General features: G+C 39.7%; 1 protein-coding gene across 1 annotated transcript in view; it reads right to left on the minus strand.

Moving 5' to 3' along the window:
• Positions 1-19,164, minus strand: part of luzp2 (leucine zipper protein 2) — a 155,740-nt gene extending 136,576 nt beyond the window's left edge. Inside the window, exon 1 of the mRNA XM_083919879.1 lies at positions 19,066-19,164. Within this exon, the coding sequence (XP_083776005.1) occupies positions 19,066-19,127 (62 nt within the window). The 5' untranslated portion in view covers positions 19,128-19,164. The remainder of the gene's footprint in view (positions 1-19,065) is intronic.
• Positions 19,165-19,380: the final 216 nt, after the last annotated feature.

Below are 19,380 nucleotides of genomic sequence, written 5' to 3' on the forward strand. Positions count from 1 at the left end.
AAAACACACTAGTCTGTTTTTACAATTTGGGATACACAATACACGCATTCATAATGTGCTCTCCAGAATGAAAACACTTCTAGCAAACCCAGCAAATTATTCATTATGCCTGCAGGTGAGCAGACACAATGCGCTTTGTAGTGCAGATTCGCACTTAATACAAGTTACTGTGTCCTAACACACGTGACTTTGGGATTAGTCTATTTAGGGTCTCTAGGTGAGAGACGTAACTTCCGGAGCGTACTGAAAATCACGCAACAACCTGTGCACTGTATGAACTTACTTTGTTTGTTGAGGCATTTTTCAAGTTTTCGACTCTGCAGGTGAGGGTAAAAAATATTCCCATCTCATATTGTGTCAAGGAGTTAAAGTAACAGTCTGGCTTAGCAGATGAATATTGCTGGGATAAAGCATTACATCGGGCGCGTCGGCGGAGTCAGGCCCTTAGCTATCTATTCTGCAAGGGCACCGTCCGCTAAGCTCCATCCAAGACGATTATGACTGGTTTAAAGAAATACAGTGAATGAATGAATGGAAACTTCACTGCTTTAAGGTTTCGGTCATTTAAACAATCTTTCTTCTAATCATATATTTTAAACTGCTGCCAGCGTGATCTTAAAAAATTCAAATGCTGCAAAATATTTAAAAAGATGATAGGGTAGATGTGCCTTCTTAAGTGTCGAGCTTAATGTTGTATTAGAATATGGCAATATGCGGACTGGTGGTCATTCTTAAGTAATGCTGACTGTAGTGAACAGTAAAATAGCAGTATAAATTTGTTAGAAGAGAAACTAGTTTGTGTGCCTGATCTCACAGGAGAAGCATTGTTAATACAAATGAATGTGACCTTGTCATTGCTTCATATACGGAAATTATTAAAGAGTGTGGACTCAATTAGGGGAGATTTGACATTAAATTGGATCCCTGGAGCAAAACTCAGGCCCTAAAGCTATTTAAGCAAAGTCCCTGCTAAACAGATGCCAGCAATTTGCTTACTTTACAAATGACAATAAACAAAATAGTAAACTGAGGTATTGTTACAAAAACAATAACAACCTTTTAATATTTGAAGTATATTTTGATTTATTGAACCAATAGCCTTGAAAATGCACTGTAAGCATAAAATATTTCCGAAAAAAAAGTGCTAGAAGATAGTGAACAGACTTACTGGCTACTGCTATGCAATAAAGAAGAAGTACCAAGCATGTTATATGATGTTTTATGTTTTGTGATAACATTACAAGGTTAGTGCATATACATAGGCTTTTTTTCAGTTTCTTTCACCAACCACTGCAGTCAAAATCGACTTACTCAATAACACTCATAACATGTGGGCTATCTTACAGAGTGCCGCCTTGCAAACGACCTTGTGTAGACATTTCCAATTAAGTGTGCCATCAAGATAAAGAATGCAAACATCATGGCAATCATTTTACAGTCACGTCCAAAGGAATCTGGCACTCAAATATTGAGAGATTCACAGCTCAACAATAAAGGCACCTGTTCCACTTGCACATTAAAGTTGTGATGTGCTGTTGTTTTAGTGTTCCTGGTGTGCAGATAAGGACATGAGCACATTGGATATGGAGCAGAGATTTTTCCATTTGCCTGTCTTTAACAGTATCCTGGAAGTAGGTAATCCTGAAAAAACCCTGCATTCATCCTCCAGGGACTTTCATAAAGCTCATTAAATCAGTGTTAATCCAAACACCTGTCATCAAATGCTAATTTGCTAAACACACCGGGGAGGTTGTTTGGTATAACTTATTTAACATCGGAGGTGAGTTTTGCAAATGCATCTGCAGACGCTTACTGCAGTTACAAAAAGGAATACTCAGTGAATTCTGATGTCAAGCTTATTTATTCAGATCTGTACTAAATGTCCCCAATAACCTCCACAGTCCCCCAACACGATCTGTGTTTATAGCCTATATTAAAAAGGGCTCCAGTGTAACTGTTCCCCTATTAAACAGATTAGAAGATTAGAAACACATTAGAATACATCTCTAATCCCACCAGCCAAGTCAGGACAGTCAGCAAGCCAAGGAGAAGCTCAGAGAACACAGGAGCTGTGCTTGAACGACACTGAATTTGTTCTTAACACACACACCATCACCACCTTGTCAAAGTGACAAAACACCGGGTAGCATTTCGATCGTGATGTATTTCTTTATGCCAGCTAATTGGAGCTGCTGGGATTCTGACATAAAGTTGCACATTATGCTTGTATAAGAGCAGGGGCTGTGTAGTGAATGTTGTTATGCACGCATGTGCCCCTGTATGTTTTATGTAAATGTTCAAATCTGTGGGGCTTACCTTATAGAAACTACAGCTCTCTTCCTTTTCTGTTTTGGTGTGTGGGAGCTTCATCGCTCCTGGGGAAAACGGTGCTTTGCAGCGAAATTGTCATTCACTGGAGTGTGCCCCCCTCCTGTCATTTTGTCAACACCATCACTGTGTGGAGCTCAGCCAAGCAAGACATCTGACAGACAGGCAAATGGGAGTGGTGGACTTCAGCAACATAACACCCTCTCGCTGCCCTCTCTGTGCCCGGCAGCGAGGTTCAGCGCACACACAAAAGAAAGGAAGGCCATATTTGGTAACCTGGACTTCCTCTTTTCTCTCTGGTAGGTAAAAAAGAAAAAATCTGACAGAGACAGATTGATCAGAGAGATGCAATCAGCAAGAGGGTGGACTGCATCAGTGGGTTTCCATTTGTTGCCAAATACTAAATATTGATTTGCAAGTGACAATAACCCTTTTATCCACAAGCACCACCCAGATAGCACTGTTTTAGGGTCAAGAGCTCTGACGCAGTGAGTGTGCCATAGGATGTCTTTTTTGTAGAGATGCATGATACATATAATCCGTATGTTTTGTATGTATGTGACAATATTTTGCACTGAAAATATATAAAACGTATGATGCAGAAACGATGCTTGGGATGATATAGAAATGGTGTCATTTCTTTAATTTGTCCCGCTTTCGACGCATACTGAACATAGAGTACTGGTGTTTATTTAGGTATTTATTTTATTTTTATTTGTAGTTTTTTTTATAGTACTGATTGAAAATGTAATACATTGTTGGGTGTAATGGGTAATACTGTTTAATATTAGGAATGCACAACATACTACATACCGTATTTTCCGCACTATAAGGCGCACCACATTATAAGGCGCACCACATTATAAGGCGCACCTTCAATGAATGTCTTATTTTGAAACTTTTATCATATATAAGGCGCACCACATTATAAGGCGCATAGAATAGACGCTACAGTCGAGGCTGGGGTTACGTTACGCATCCATTAGATGAAGCTGCGCTAAAGGGAATGTCAACAAAAGAGGTCAGGGGAGGTCATCTTGTTGCTTCCTCCACTTCCGCACCATTGATTGGTTCATGTTAAACTCTCCCGCTGCTGCTCTATTCCCGTGTTCTACTGCGTGACTAATGGCCTTGAGTTTAAACTCTGCGTCGTAAGCGTGTTTCTTAATAGGAGCCATTTTGGGGTCTTAACACAAACACACAAATGGAAGTGAAACGGCACGCTTTGCGCAGTCATACATCTCAACATGCACCGCGCTTTACTTCTTCTATGGGGGAAAATAGAGTCGGCGGCTGCTTACCTTAGCTGCGAGACCTGTTGTGGCTCAATATTGGTCCATATATAAGGCGCACCGGATTATAAGGCGCACTGTCGGCTTATGAGAAATTTGAAGGTTTTTAGGTGCGCCTTATAGTGCAGAAAATACAGTACATTTTAAATTTGGTTTGTTATCCACCAATAAACATGAGTTTACATTGGCATGTCTGATTTGACAGAAAGCATTTATTTTTAATTCTTAAGCAAAATACTTCATGAAAGCAAAAATATCTTTTTGACGTTTTTGGATGTAAACATTTTAAGAGTCAGAAATGTATTTTGTAAAATACCAAAATGTGAAATTATTGTGTGTATATCAGCCAAAAAAGGTAGGTTACATCACGCATCAATAGCTTTTTCTAATGACAAACTCACAGGGGCATTTTTTTAATATGTTTGGAGAATTACCAAATGGCTAAAAATGGACACATTTCCTGAGGACACCGTTTTTTCTTTTGCAGTGAATAAGCAGGAGTCATCAAATGCTGAGGTAGGCCCAAAATCTTCAAGCAAAACAAAAAAAACATATATGATTAATTGGCGACCATGGGCACTACTGAATTGTTTCTCTGTGCTAAATGCCTCGTGTCACCGCTGGAATCATTCCCCTTCTACGTACACACTGAACAACGCACTTATCAGTCAGGTGTCATGGCAAAACACTGGAAAAAACAGGGTGATAGGGGACTCGAATGGAACCAGCACTTGTCAGCCAGGATGGATCCTGACACCAGAATATGCTCAGGGAGTGATTAGATAAAAATAACAGAATCCGCCCAGGCGTCTTCAAGGAGGTGTGCTGGCGGCTGATAAAGGATTCAGGTTTATGTAGCCTTCACCAAAAAACGGAGATATTCTGTTTCTTGAAAAATGGTACGTTGGAGCTTGGCTGTGATGTAAGTATACTCAGAGCAGAGAGCACAGAACAAATATGGAGGGGTTAATAAAAGACAGGAAATGAGAAAACACAGCACCAGTTTGGCAGCTCTATGAGATATCTTTGGGATTCAATTTCAGGCCTTGAACATAAGTTTGTTTTGTTTGCCCTTGAATATTGACAGTACATCTCTGTCAAACATGGTTCTTCCGACGTGCGCCATATACCAACAGTCTTTGTAGAGACTTTAGCTGGTTTGTAGATTAGAGGACAGAGATTAGTAATCAAGCAGGCAACTCGCATCAAATATGTTTCGTTGAATTATTCTCAAGACCACTGACAGCTGTGGAGAAAATTCTGGCAGCTCAGACACTCACCCAACCGGTGCTTTCAACACTGATCGGGCCTCAATTACTCAACAACATGGTACCTATGCAAAGGCGTACTTAGTCCCCTGTACTTCACCAAATTAATTTTAAATTTGTGTCAGTCTTAACAACAATAACCCATCAGGAACAACTGTCGCAAAAGAACTTAAGATGGCCCACAGCCAAAACCAAACTACAGCAGGAGCAGGAGGACTATGATACAGTATTGCTCGTTTGAAACCGTGTGCTCTGTAATAATTCCTACAGGAGCGTGGGGACTTGTTTCCTCCTAAATGCTCTAAGAAAGCAAACCCCCGCCCCTCAATATTGTGCTGTGTTCACACAACAGCTTCATGCAGCAGGTTTTAGTGCTCCCGCTCATGCCTTTACACGTACATATAACAACGTTTAAAGTCAAACAAAAGAAAGGTGTCCATAGTAAAAAAAACTCTGTCTAACCAATTATCCCAACTTATATCATAGTACACTATTATATTCCCCTAAAATATTTTCAGAACCTTTCTTTCTAACCAAACTTTTTTTAATCGATGTCCCAAAACTTTAGTGTACTTTACTGTAACTTAGTTTTGTCAGAAATGCTGCTACATTTTTAACACCGTTATCACTTATCACTCCTTATCCATTATTTAGTTTGTACTTATTTTATTTCAATATGCTGCTAAGCTGCACAGTGCGTATTGTTGTATATTGTATAAACCTACGCTTAACCACAGTGTCTGTTGCACTCTGTCACACGTAGTTATTGTTTGATTTATTTTACGTTAGCTTTACTTTGATTTGATTATGTTAGCTTATTGTCACTCTGATCCTTTCCCACCTTTGTATTGAAACTGTTGCACAATAATTTCCCTCTGGATAAATAAAGCTTCTTGAATCTTAAAACTTGAATCTTGAAAGTATCTAGATTTCAGCCATCAGATTACCAGGATCAGCCGAAAAAAATCCAGAAGAAAATCCATATAATGCCCTATATTTCTATAAACATTCAGTTGCCAGTTTATTAAGTACACCTAGCTAAAACAAATGCAGGTGAATACAACACTCCTACAAATAATCCTCCCTGCAGAATGTTCCATTGTTGTTGCAACTGTTTTAGAGAGGTGTTGATTCAACTTTGTGGGGAATGTACTAAACGTATATATTCACAGAGGCTTTTTAAACACTTGCATGCACATCCATTGTCTCTTGTGTGTTGATACTGTATGTAAAACATGAGATATAAATACGACATTTGGATGACTCAGCCTTTTCTAATCATTGATTGGTTGAGATTTTATATTGTATTTTGTCCACACAGGATGCAAACACCGATCTCCAGTGTGGAAGTCATTTGATTGTTTGGCACAGCCATCTCCCTTCCCCTTTCCAAACATGGCAGATACGCAGCCGCCAAACGTGGACTTGTGGGCGCACCGCCCTGTGACTCTTTATATCACGCCAAAAAATAACAAACAAACAAAAAAAACCCAGCTAAAGCTAACAAAAACAGGGTTGAAGCATTTTGCTCGCTGCTTTTGCGTGGCTGAGCTGGCATTGCGCTGTATCATCAGGGTGTCTTCAACCAAAAAAAAGCAGTTCACATTTTAAACCATTTTAAAACACACTCTGTCTGATAGGCAGAGCTGTTTTTTTTTTAGCCTTTTGCTGCTGAAGCAGTCATTGATCACTACCGGCGGGCTAAGAGGATTGAGGAGTAAGCAGTCAGCAAGCAGCAGGCTATTGAGGAGTCAGCAGTCATTGACTATGAAACAGTCAATTAAATAGTTTTTTTTAAAAATATATGAAACACAACCACGAGAGGTCCTTGAACACACAGACATAAATGTGCACAAAAACATTAGGCTGAGGGTCTCACAATTGCAAACACACACTTAACACATGCAACTGAACACGGCCAAACACATGATCTCATCCCAGGCTTGCACCGGGCGAAGAATAATAACTCAAACACCTTTTTAAAGGGAATGAGGGGAAGCCTGATACCTGCTAAGTTTGTAATACAGCAATGTTTTACCCTTTAGCACTAAAGCTGTGTGTGGGTTGTAACTCCGTGGGAACATGATATCATTAGATAAAAAGAAAATATTTTTGCATCACACCTGAAATGAATGCAGATCTAGGGGGGATGTTTTGAAAAAAATTAATAAATTGAAGACTTTGACCCTGAATTAATAGCACAGCTGTTCGACTGGACGGCGCTATTTTACACAGTTGTCCCAGTTATTGTGCCAAGCATTTCAGCCGGAATAGATTTTATGTCTCATCTCCCTTTGTTTACTGACCTCACATTATAATGAGGTCTCTGTTCATCTTTAATCATTCACACGGTTCAAGGTCTCCAAGCAACATTTGTTGTTAGCAACAAGTAACAAGTCTTTTGCTTAAATTTCACTCGGACCATCAATAGGCCTTAATTTAGAAGCCATGACCAAGCGTTACATCTACATTATCCTTTACTTCATAGATATAGGTGGTTATTGCACAAGAAAAAACAAACATGCTATGCTAGTATTTATCAAACAGTGGTGAATGATGTTTTTTAGAGATGAAAATCAGGTTTGAACGAATGATAGACATCCTTCAAACACTGCCATGCCTTTAAAAAACTAGATTAATCAATAAAAGAGCAGCTACATATTAAAGCTTTTCCAGCTCAAAAGACAAACATGTGTCATAGTCAAACACAATATGTTGATAAAAGGGACCAACCACTGAACACTCTGTTTTGTGTGTTTCTTACATGATCTAAACATAGTGTGTAATCCTGCATTATTTATGATCCTTATCTTCTGTTCAATCCAAAATCAATAACACCACATTCTCCTATCCCTCTAATATTGTGTTTGTAATGCCTCTGAGCACTTTGTTTCGTTCCGTAGTGAGCCAATTAAAGTGCAGGAAAGAATGAAATTGGGGATTGGAAAGACTTCTGGTGGCAGCTTAATGATTAGAGATGTAGTCTATGACAGAGCTGGATTCCAAGAAAGGCTGAAAAAAATAAAGGTTGGGAGGGTGAACATGAAACCCCCCCCCCCTCTCCATTCTTTCCCCTGATAACTACTGTAGAGGTAGTCTTGAACAAGCACTAAAGTATCTGCTTCAGTGGAGCTGTTCAAGAGTAGACCATGTGGTCTATGAAGGGCAGCTCCCCTATGTGAGAGAGTGCAACTTTATAAAACACGGTATGGCAGCCGTCTGCTTAGCAACTCTGCAGAAGATTTCTATAAGGTTTAGGACAGAGAAAATGTTTTAATGAAAGGGTTTATCGTCAGTAGGACTATATTCAGACAAGGATTCAAATGTAATATGTCAAGAGCGTGTGTTGACAATGCTGATGCTGTCCAGAAACAGAAATGTTTCTGGATATGAAAGGCATACAGGTTGTTTTTCCTTAAGCTTAAACTTTGAACTGTTGTTATCAATCCTTAACTGTTAATGTAAATTTAAGAGTTTCTTCTCAACACTGCCTGGATATAAAATTCAATATCATTAAGTAATTTGACTACGACCGTCAGTGTCATCATTTAATCTGGCCATTACGGGGTAATATTTTCCACAGGGCATTACGTAATGTGATGACATCATCACAAGCGTATAACGTGATGACGGGAGAAACCGAAGCCTGCTGCAAAAACAATGAATGCCCGCGCTGTTATGCGTTTTATTTCGAATCACATTATACAGGATCATCTAAACAACGACCAACCACGCGCGCCCGCGAGAGATCTGTTTTCATGATCCTGTATAATATCTCGTCATCACGTTATACGCTTGTGATGATTTCATCACATTACGTAACATACATGGAAAGTATTACCCCGTAATGGCCAGAAGATCTTCCTGTAAGTGATTCTGTAAAGAGCAATCTAAAATAAAAACCATAACAACAACAAGCATTCTTTCTTTCTGTAGCGAAAAGTTAAAGTCGTTCACGTCATCACGTTGTAAACCCGTGATGTGAATAAAGTGAAGTGAAAGTCAATTACAACATTGACGGTGACAGCTGAAGGCTCATATCACTACTAACAGCAGCAAGCAGGAGTGGGATAAGGGTTCACGTCAACTTCAACTATAGCTCCCTTAAATCAACAGCTACTTTTGTGGGGCACAGAGACGACAGCAACACGATGAGTAGAAAACAAACATTTGAGCAGTAGCACAAAAGTAGAGAAGTCTCTTGAGATACTAATGCATGTTTTCATAACAGATGGTCAACTTTAAATCTGTAAATCAGTTGTATATCAAATTACTTTGTGTAATGTCAGAGCCCACAGAGAATCATCCCCCAACTCTGCATTTCACCTCAGGATGTTTTAGCATCTTTCAGCTCTTTGTTTTGGTTTTCCAATTAACAAACTAAAAGTTTTTTAGCTTATTCCTAGGCACAAGAGTAAGCAGTTTTCATAAGTTAAAAAAAAAAACACTCCAACACCACTCTACGCTACCTGCCAAGCAACAAATTGCGGCAGATAAAGTAACTGCTTACCTGTGTGAACATCTAGCAAGCTAAAGAGCCAAATATACTCTCTATATAATGGAGCCCAAACCAGAGCTAAAAGGGTAGTAAACATCTGCCTGGTGGCCATGTCAATGTTGCTCTCTGATGTGTGTCTGATAAAAATAACTTTTAATGATAATGAGTTTCTCAATATTAAAAGACAAGAGTAAGACAAAATGGAGCATTTCTGATACTTCCAAAGTCGGGAGGGGCCCGTGTTTGATTTTCAGCACCGTAGGAAATGAGAGACACAGTAAACAAACTTGTGCTGTAGCCTACATATCATGGGCAGACAGTAGCCCCTTTCACACAGAGACGCACACTGGATTCACACAAGATGGCGTCGTGCCGCCCAGTTGTGATTTCACAAAGCAGCCGGCATTCTGGAAGCAAAAGAGGTGTCAGCATCTAGTAGGAATGGGAATTGATACGATTTTATTGATACCAATGCCAGTATGAATACTGCTTATTGGTGTGATCCTTTTTATTATTCCCTTATTGATTCCTGATCAATTTTCTGTGTAGAAAAAAAGTCAGCCTCCACAGGTTTTCAGTGTCATCGCAAATGTTTTATCATCTCTGAGTCTGAATAACAGAATAATTGTACGGCTTTCTTTTTCTAGTTAGGTTTTTCAGGTTTTCTGGTCCACCTGCATGGCACTTATGTTATTGCATTGCCACGCTTTGGACAAATTCCCCCTTTCTGCCATGACTCCTCCTTTTTGCTTTCAAGTTTCCAGTTTGACACGAGATTGACGTCAAATGACAGCATTGATGAAAGGAGTTCATAAGCTCAGAGGGATATGATTCAGGTTCCAATTTCAATCTGTTACCAGGTCTCAACTGGAGCCGGTTCTTCATTCCCATCCCTAGCGTCTAGTGTGTGTGAGCTGATGCGCACCGTTAACCAACCACTCACACCTGACCTGACCTGACCCACAAACCGCCAACTTTATAACGAGAAAAGAGAGGGTGGAAGAGGAGGTGGACTGTTACATGCAATGTTTCTGTATGTTATTAATAACAGGCAACAGGCAATAACAGGCTTTGGGTTGACTTCAGTGCATCATTCCACATTGTTAACATTGGTTCACTGCTGCTGTCACTACCTGTGCTTACCACACCAGAATCTTACTCGACCAAAGTGTCAATTGTAGGTATTTTTACATGCTGTTTAATGTGCTGCAGTCGAGCAGCTAATTAGCGATCTAGCCTGCAAACTTTAGGTTAGCAGTGCACTCATTCAAAAAGCTAAGTCGCAGGAAAACGTGTTCATGTTTGTAAGATCAGGATAATCATCATGAAAACAGAAATATATAAAATAAATTGTTTTCTTTTGGTTTCTGTTTTTTATTCTAAAAGGAGAACAAAGAACATGTGATTTATATATATATATACCTATATATATACATACATATATATACGTATATATATACATATATATATATACATATATATATATACATATATATATACATACATATATATATATATATATATACATATGTAATAGAGTAAAAAACGCAATTAAATTTAAATTACACATACATACTTTAACTGTACTTAATTAAAGTTTATGAATTAGACATTTTGATGGATTCCTTTCATGACATAATAGTGCATTTTCACATGTATGAGAAACACAACATCACTGCAGTAAATCCTATCTTCATGGAGGTTTTCATGTTCAGTTAACGACCTGAGGAAGTGTGGGCTGAAAACGGTCTGAGCTCTCGTTAGTGACTTTTTAACTTTTAATAACTTCCTTGGCTCTGTGCAAGGGTGCATGAAGAAAGCCCAGTCCCCGGGGGTTCCCTTTTTCTATAGTTGACCAGTTTGACTTCAAGAGCACCTTGCATTCACCTGGAGTTTACTTTTTTACCACTGTTTTTTTTTTTTTGTCTTAATGTTCAGTCTCTGTTGAAACTGTACTTAACTTCATGGTAAATTGGGCAGCATTTGAACAGTTCTATATACATCTAGTGATGGGTTCACACCAGCTACGACCATGATCGCACACGCACACACAAACGGGCGTACACACACATGCACACGTACGCACATGGAAACAATACAAGTGTGGCTGCTGTGGTTGGTAATGATGCCCTGCCAGTACAACAGAATATATCATCCACTGAGGAAACACTGAGGGAATAGTATTGTTTAATTTGCAGTTCATCTGAAGTCCATTCATCCGTCATGTCAGGGGTCAAAGCAAGAAATGAATAGTGATCCTGACAAGTTTTACAAGAGAAACTGCGTACAAATGTATTGAATTAAGTTCTGGCATGGTGCCCTGTATATCAATCCTATAGATATGCAGCATCTGACTAGTTTCTTAACTGGTAATAATGTCAAGGTACATTATTTTACTGAGGAGAAAAAAGTAGTTTTAAGCCTTTATAAATCTAATTAATGGCAGGTGAGATAACTTATGCAGTATAAGTCAAGCATTATACTCACTGTTCGATCTTTTTTTTGACAATAAAAATGCAAATAGTCTTTATTGCATAGACGATACCAGCCTGCTAATGTCAGTTAATGTGTGATTACTCCCACAGTCATATTATCCCAAACATCCTTTTTACACCAAGCAAATATCCAGTTTCCTGTGAGCCACACTGTAGGATGATGCTATGCAATGGCAAAACGTTGTGTTCCAGGAAGTGCAATAACAAAGTATTCTATGACACACTTTCAGTGTTTGAAGAGTAAATACTGCTGTTATTTCAAATGTCTACGGAGAGCAATGAGAGCAACAACACAGTACCTGAAATGTGGCCTTGAATATAAATGAAAATATGTGGCTACTCTTCACCCTGCACTGATCGTGGTCCTTTTAATTACTTTCTCATTTGAAGGAGCCACCCAAGGTTCTGTTTATTGTAGCCCACTTCATTACTGCCATGTGGCCAATGTGGCCGCCATAGTGTGACCGAAATGCCATGTGTTCTGAATTTCAATTATCATTCATAGTCTGATTTGTGCTGAGGACGTTACCAGGCTGCAAAAATCTTCTCTCATCTTGAGGAGACCACCTGAGAGGCATATCCATAATCATGTCTGCCACTTGAGATGTCATTTGACAGCTTTAAAAAATAGGCATGAGCGCACATGTGAAAGTGCGCTCATTTTATTCTCCATGTAACTTTCACACATACAAATGTTTAATGTTGCACGGGCCCAATCGTGACACAGATCACTTTCGCTGCATAGTAAAAGTCACTCGGAGGTCGCCCCTGCATGATTAAACACATGCCCGTCTTGTAAGTTGCCCCATCACTCCGGTCAGACACATCAACCACTTTCTACCAAACTGCTGCTCTGCAAAATGCAAAGGTGTTTACAATGGGTTGTCAGTTCAAACATGCCAGGCTTCTAAAATGTCTTTCAGTATAAATAAGGCACCAGTTCATTTTGATAATGATGGAGTTCTCACTCAATAACTATCGAGGCGAATGGCAACACAGCTGAGTCCCACTTAAAGGAAGAAAATATAGGCGAGCGCTGCACTCCATACTTACTTAGGTTAGCCTCATTTGTTCACAGCAGTTGCTTTTTTATCACCTAAAGGCTAAACAATGCCCGGGGATAAGAGGCAGATTATTTCCACTTAGTCATTATCCCTGCTAACCATTTGCAGTCCATCAGTGTATAGATTGATATGACCATCTCCCCCCGGTCAGTAGTTAGGTCCAGTTCTACATCTGCTCCGCACTTGACCTAAAGTCAGTCCTTAGCTTTCCACTATGGGAGACAATATCTGTGAACAGCTCGACTCTGTATGTTGCATCCCGCCATTGTAAAGTGCCAAGAAAAAACAAATTCAGGCTGCAAGTGCTCATTCATGAGACATCATGTGGAGTTTCTCTCCGCTGCTGTACATCTTGTTTGAATTTATTCACTGTCACTTGAAAGAAAGTATTGATCGGATGTAAATGATGATCTGTGGGATGTTTTCAACTCAGCCAACATGTGACGGATTGAGACAAAGAAGGCATCTGCTGCTGTGATGAATGAAAGCGAAGCCAGCTACATGATCACCGCTGCGCAACGAGATGCTCTATCCTTGAATAAAGTGTCTTTGAAAAGAAAATGTAACAAAAGTTTTTACACATATTAAGATGCTCGTTTTATGGCTATTTGGTTTATATAATATTTGGTTTGACTGCTGTCGACACAAATGGATAAAAAGCAACATATTGTTATTACACAACATTATCATAAAAGAAAATGTCGACAACATTACGTAGGATTTATTTTAATCCTTCTGCCTGAAAATGAGTGACTCATCGCCCAATGTGGCTCCATCCTAAATTGCTTCATCTCCTAAATCATCTTCTTTTCATGTCTGACCCTGTGTAGTCTCAAATAGCTATTCTGGGATAGGGGGGAAAAACACGCTGGCTTGTTTGTATTTCTTTGAATCAATCAGTTGTCTTGGGCGGCGCACCTCCGGTTATGTACCAGATATCAGGCTTTAACCCAGCACTGTACGTCCGGTAAACTATACTCGACGCTATGAAATATCAAAGAGAGACTCCGCTTAATTAACAATATGTTTATATCCACAGGCAGATGTTAAGATATAAAGTAATACGGCTGCATCTACACCCTTTGTGTAATCCAAGGCTCTCTGTAGTCCTTTTAATTTCCGTCCAAAATACTCATAAATATTTGATGTTGTGGAGATCCCACCAGATATCACCGTTTCCAAGAAGAGTCTGCTAAGGTAAGAGACATCAAAGATAGTGTCAAAGAAAATGTGTCAAATATGTTTCAAGGAAGGCTCTGAAAGGGAATATTTGAAAGTCTAAAAAGGTGGATCTGTTTGATCTGTGTAGAGAAGAGAAAACAAGCCAAATGCAAAAGAGCAGCCTTACTGTAGTAGCCCCCCGGCCCTGACCCAGAGGTGGACAGTCATATCTCATGGGACTAGTGTCAATGCGGCCTTGTGTTCTGCCTGAGTACCAATTGATTTCTGCAGTGACACATAGCCCTGCACCACCATGTGGTCTGAACAATCCTCTCAATTAAAATCAAGTCCTTCTTAATCAATTTGTTTGAGCGAGTACCGTCGTCATTTTACAAACTTCACAGAGATAATAGGAAATCATATTTTAAAACGTTCAAATTTGTGAATTCTTGTAAAATAAGTATGTTTTTTAAATGTTTAACCACGTTTTAGCATGCATAGTAAAACTGAGTAGGCCTGCAAGATGACATTTACGTTTTAAGGCTATAAAACAGAGTTAAACTTAGACAAAAAGGCTGAACAAAATGTTGCTGCCATGCATAAAAAATTGAAATGGTTCCCTATTCCATTAATTCTCATTCCTTAAGGCGACTCTATCAGGTCACACAATGGAGGTTGCGGTTAACATATGAAATGGATTCCATCACGCACCACTGATGTGATGATAGTGAATCAAGCAAAACGGGGCAGAGCAATACGTAGACTCGACAGCCCTAGTCACAATTCATTTCCACGATGGGGCTACACCTTGCAGTCAGTCTCTTCAATGTAACACTACCACCACAAAAAAAAAAGAGAATGTCACCAATGATAAGCCTTGTGTGGGTCCAGGACCCCTGGACTAAAAACAAACATATGACAGGAGCTTGAGGAACCAATCAGCAAAAAAAAAAAGAAGAGAAAATGGACATTGAGCATTGTCTAGATCAAAAGAAGCGTTCCCTGGCTGGTTTTGCTTGTCGGTTTGATGGCCAGAAAATAAAGAGAAAAAAGAAAGCTGAATATCTCAAATATTTGGAATTTGGAATAAGGCACATAGTACAGGATTTAAGGGGTTTGCTCATCCTTTTTATTGTCAAGCAATAATGGAACCCCACCTGACCTTGCCCAGCACTTTCCAAAAAGGTTTTTAAGCTGTCCACAGAGATTGACTCACACAATAAAACCCACTCTGAGGACTTTCATCTCCCATTTTGTCATTCATTCATTCATCTTCAATCGCTTGTCCCTGTCGGGGTCGCGGGGGGGGGGGGGGGGGGGGGGGGGGGGGGCTGGAGCCGATCCCAGCTGACATGGGGCTTCAGGGGGGGTACACCCTGGACAGGACGCCAGTCTATTGCAGGGCACCCATTTTGTCAGACATCATTTAACCAATATACATTGAAATACAGAGGAGCATCTATTTGAAACAATCTACTGACATCACTACAATCGACATCTACATCATCATCAGTCACTAATCAAAGATGGCTTTCAAGATATTATTGCAATTCATCCCATTTTTCACACTGAAATTATCGGGATGTATCGATAAAAGCCTTTTGTTGGCTTCTAATCTCCCCATCACAATGTTTTATCTTATAACCCTTTTTTTGTTTTTTTAATAATGTGTGAATAACCTAAAATAAAAAATATATAGAATAAATTTGAAGAGCTTTATAATGAATGCATCACTGCCAACTGGTATTGCTCGGTTTAGACTATAGAATATGGGCAGTGTCCGTGACGTCGCCCATTGGTTTCTGAAGAGCCAAAACGCCCGACTCCGCCTGCTCCCAGTAAATCCAAAAAAGGACAAAAGAGATGAAGCACTGTGGAGCTGAGGGGAGCCGAAAGAAACCTAGCTCAAAACTAGCGGATACTTCACCGGGAAGGGTGGAGAGCAGAGGGCGGCAGGCTGGAGACGGTGTCACTCAGTGGCTGTATCATCTTGAGTTCAGGCAGCGCAAACCACAGCACCAAAAAATAGACTATAATTCTGTTGGAATCACTGCACTTAATACATGATATAACCTATTTTAAACACTAATTATGATTCTGAAAAGCAGGGTATTCAGTCAAATTAAGTGTTAGGTGATTATATATGCGATACATTACTTTCACCTTTCAAAACTCAAATTTTGTCTTTCTGTATCCAGAAACATTGGGAGGAAACCATTGGAAAAGTAGTTTAATCATTTCACGTATTACCCTAACACAAACAGCACAAATTAACAGATTTTTATATTTTTTTTTTATGTTAGGGATTCATCGGTTAACATACATGTTGTGTCGGTTCAAATCTAGTTTTTCAAATTGGAGCCGCTTGACAGCAAATTACCGAGCTGCTTTTCGTTCAGTCCGCCCCTTCTCTAGGACGGCGCTGGATCAAATGACAACATTGCCGGAAAATACACTAACTAATTAGTGTTGGCTATTGAAAGCATAGGTAATTCTGTATATCTGACAGCAAGACAAATACATATCAACGACTGCTGGAGGAGTGGAACAATGATCGAGTGGACAGATGCTATAGATCGACAAATTTCTCCGTTCAGTGGTGACCTTTTGTAAATCCATGGATGTTGTGTAGTGATGACAAATCTTTAGAAACAGGAAAATAACATTTAACTGTCCTCTTGGATGCCTTATTGTTGTGCCTTTCATTAAAATGTAAAAACATGGGCATCTGAAGACTCTTAGTCCTGAGTAAAAGATTGTTACAAACACAGATGATACCAGTCAAACCACTTTGCCATTAAGCTACTCATTTTAGGTACTGTATGTGTCTCATATAGACACCGGTCTTGTTCAACAGTACAGCCAGTTCAACATGTGAGCACCATCTTTCTAATGCTGTTGATCTTATAAACAATAGTTTAAAAAAAAACAAAAAAAACAACAACAAACATCTCGTCTCAAGGTCCAATTACAGGTCATTTCTTTCCTTAGGTCGCATGATGACAAACCGATAAAACTCTATTCACTGAGAAAGAAGCTCCGGAAAATGTTAGTACGTGTTATGATGATGATGTTAGGATGTTACATAAAGATTTCAATAAATTGTCATTCAATACCCCAGCGCCCCAAATTGCAGCCTGGAAAATGACTATAGAGCTCAATCAACAGATGATGCGATCTAAAAAAGAAAACCTGTGTAAAAGTTCTCGTTTCACTAACTTGTAATCAGAGACTATTTATTTTTAAATTTCCCCAAATTGGTGTTATTTGGATTTCAATTGCAGCATTTCACGATTAGATAGTCACAGCTTGTGTTTCCTGTGGGCAAATCAAGAAAATGTGGCTTTGCAGATCTGTTGAGAGCCTGTTTTATATTCCCATCTTGAAAAACAAGTTAAGGTTCAGTAGGTCACAGCTGAGATCAACTTTGCATGCAAAAAAAACCCGCCAGCCTTCGACCAAACACAGCCTTAATCATTGCGTTTAGAAACAAAATAATAAAACGCTGATTATATCTATGGATTGTGCTCTGGTAATTACTTTTTGTGGCATTCACCCTTAAGAGGTAGCAGACAATCTGTGCTGACCTGCCAAATTACCACCATAATGCCTCCCTCTCCAATTAGCACCAAAAAGATCACCTCAAAGGCTAATGATGGTACACAGTATTTAAAAATAAACCTTGACACAGACAATGTTTTAATAAATTAAACTTAAACTGCCTTATAAATTCCTTGGATTGAAAAATAGCTTAACAAGTTTATCTTTCTACAAAATCAAAAAGATAAGTCAGATCGAATGGTTCCAAAACTGTTGCCTGAGGGTTATTGATGTATTTTTGAGCGTTAAAAGTGTAGGCGTGCTAGTGCTTAATTTGCTACTTTGACTACTACATGCTAAAGGTTAACACGTTAATACAGCTCCTAGTTATATGACTCATACATCCTCAGTGTGCCTACCTGGATTGAAAGATATATAGCATGTAGGTAGTAGGTAATAACCTCCACTTATTCCTTTATTTGTCTTCTTAACTCTGGAGCCAAAAGAAATTAGCTTGCATAGAAGCCATCCATGCGTTTGGCCACGTACCCCTAAAATCTAGGTATTTCTCTCTTTAGTTAACATCAACAAAGCCATTGTCCTCCATGTGCAAACATTCCTCGGCAGCTGCAGTCAATTAATGCACCAAGAAAATATGGCAACAGTATCAAAATGTTTTGGGGCACTGAGGAGAAAAGGGAAAGGCAAGTTTTATAATGCATGCCTTCCTGCATGTGACGTCTCCATGGCATAGTCAAAGCCTCGAGTTTCCTCTAACGGCTCTCATTAAAGGCAGTGGTGTCAGGCACTGGCAGAGAGGGATGATGTTATCTATGATTTAATTAATCATCAAAACTCCCCCTCTTCACACATTTCCCTCCTATCCCTTCTTCCTGCCCGTCACTCTTCTTTCAGCTTCTTCAAAAGCCTTACATCGCACAAAATGTAGAGAGAAACACACACACCTGCTCTTTTTCAAGACACTGCAACACAAGTAGCCTTGTCCTTTCTCTCAGTTCCCCTCACTTTAACTTGCTCTCTCCCAGACCAGCAGGCACCGAAAGTCCTAAAAAGCAATGTCACCACTATTCAGGAGACATCGCATTCAGGGAATTACCACCACAAAAGAACAACTGTCTTTCAGCCTGCCCAGAACTGACAAAGATAATAGCCTGGTTCAATAGAAAAGCTCTTCCTTTTTCCTTTCAAGTCTTTCAGTCTCCAACATGCTTAGCACACAGAGAGCCTCTTCCCGGACGAATTAAGCCTTCAGCATTTGGCAGGACTGAACAGACCTTCAGATTAGTAATCTAAGATTGCACATTGCATGCTTTGAACCTATACCCTCTTTTGCTCCAGAGTCTCTAGCCGGTTGAAACTGACAAAAGACAAACCCCTCTCCTCATAATAATCTCTTACCTGGTGTTGAGGCTCAAAGCTGGACAGAGAAGCAGTAAGCAAATAGCTTGGATGAATTTCATAGCTGTCTCACACTCCCGTTCCTTCTCCCTTCTCAGATGCTTTTTGCCTTTCCCCCGTGTCTCTCTCCCCGACTCTCTAGCTCTCCCACTGGCTGCCTGGATTTTTTAGCGCACTCTAATACACACACACAAACACCCCGACACACAAGAAGCGAGGCAGACAGATGCAACACAGTGACTCGGCGAGAGGGAGGATCTCTGGCTTTAAATAACACAGGGACACGGACCGACTTGCTAATGGAAAGGAGCGGGT

The sequence above is a fragment of the Echiichthys vipera genome (genome assembly GCF_963691815.1).
Source record: "Echiichthys vipera genome assembly, chromosome: 1".
Lineage (NCBI taxonomy): Eukaryota > Metazoa > Chordata > Actinopteri > Perciformes > Trachinidae > Echiichthys > Echiichthys vipera.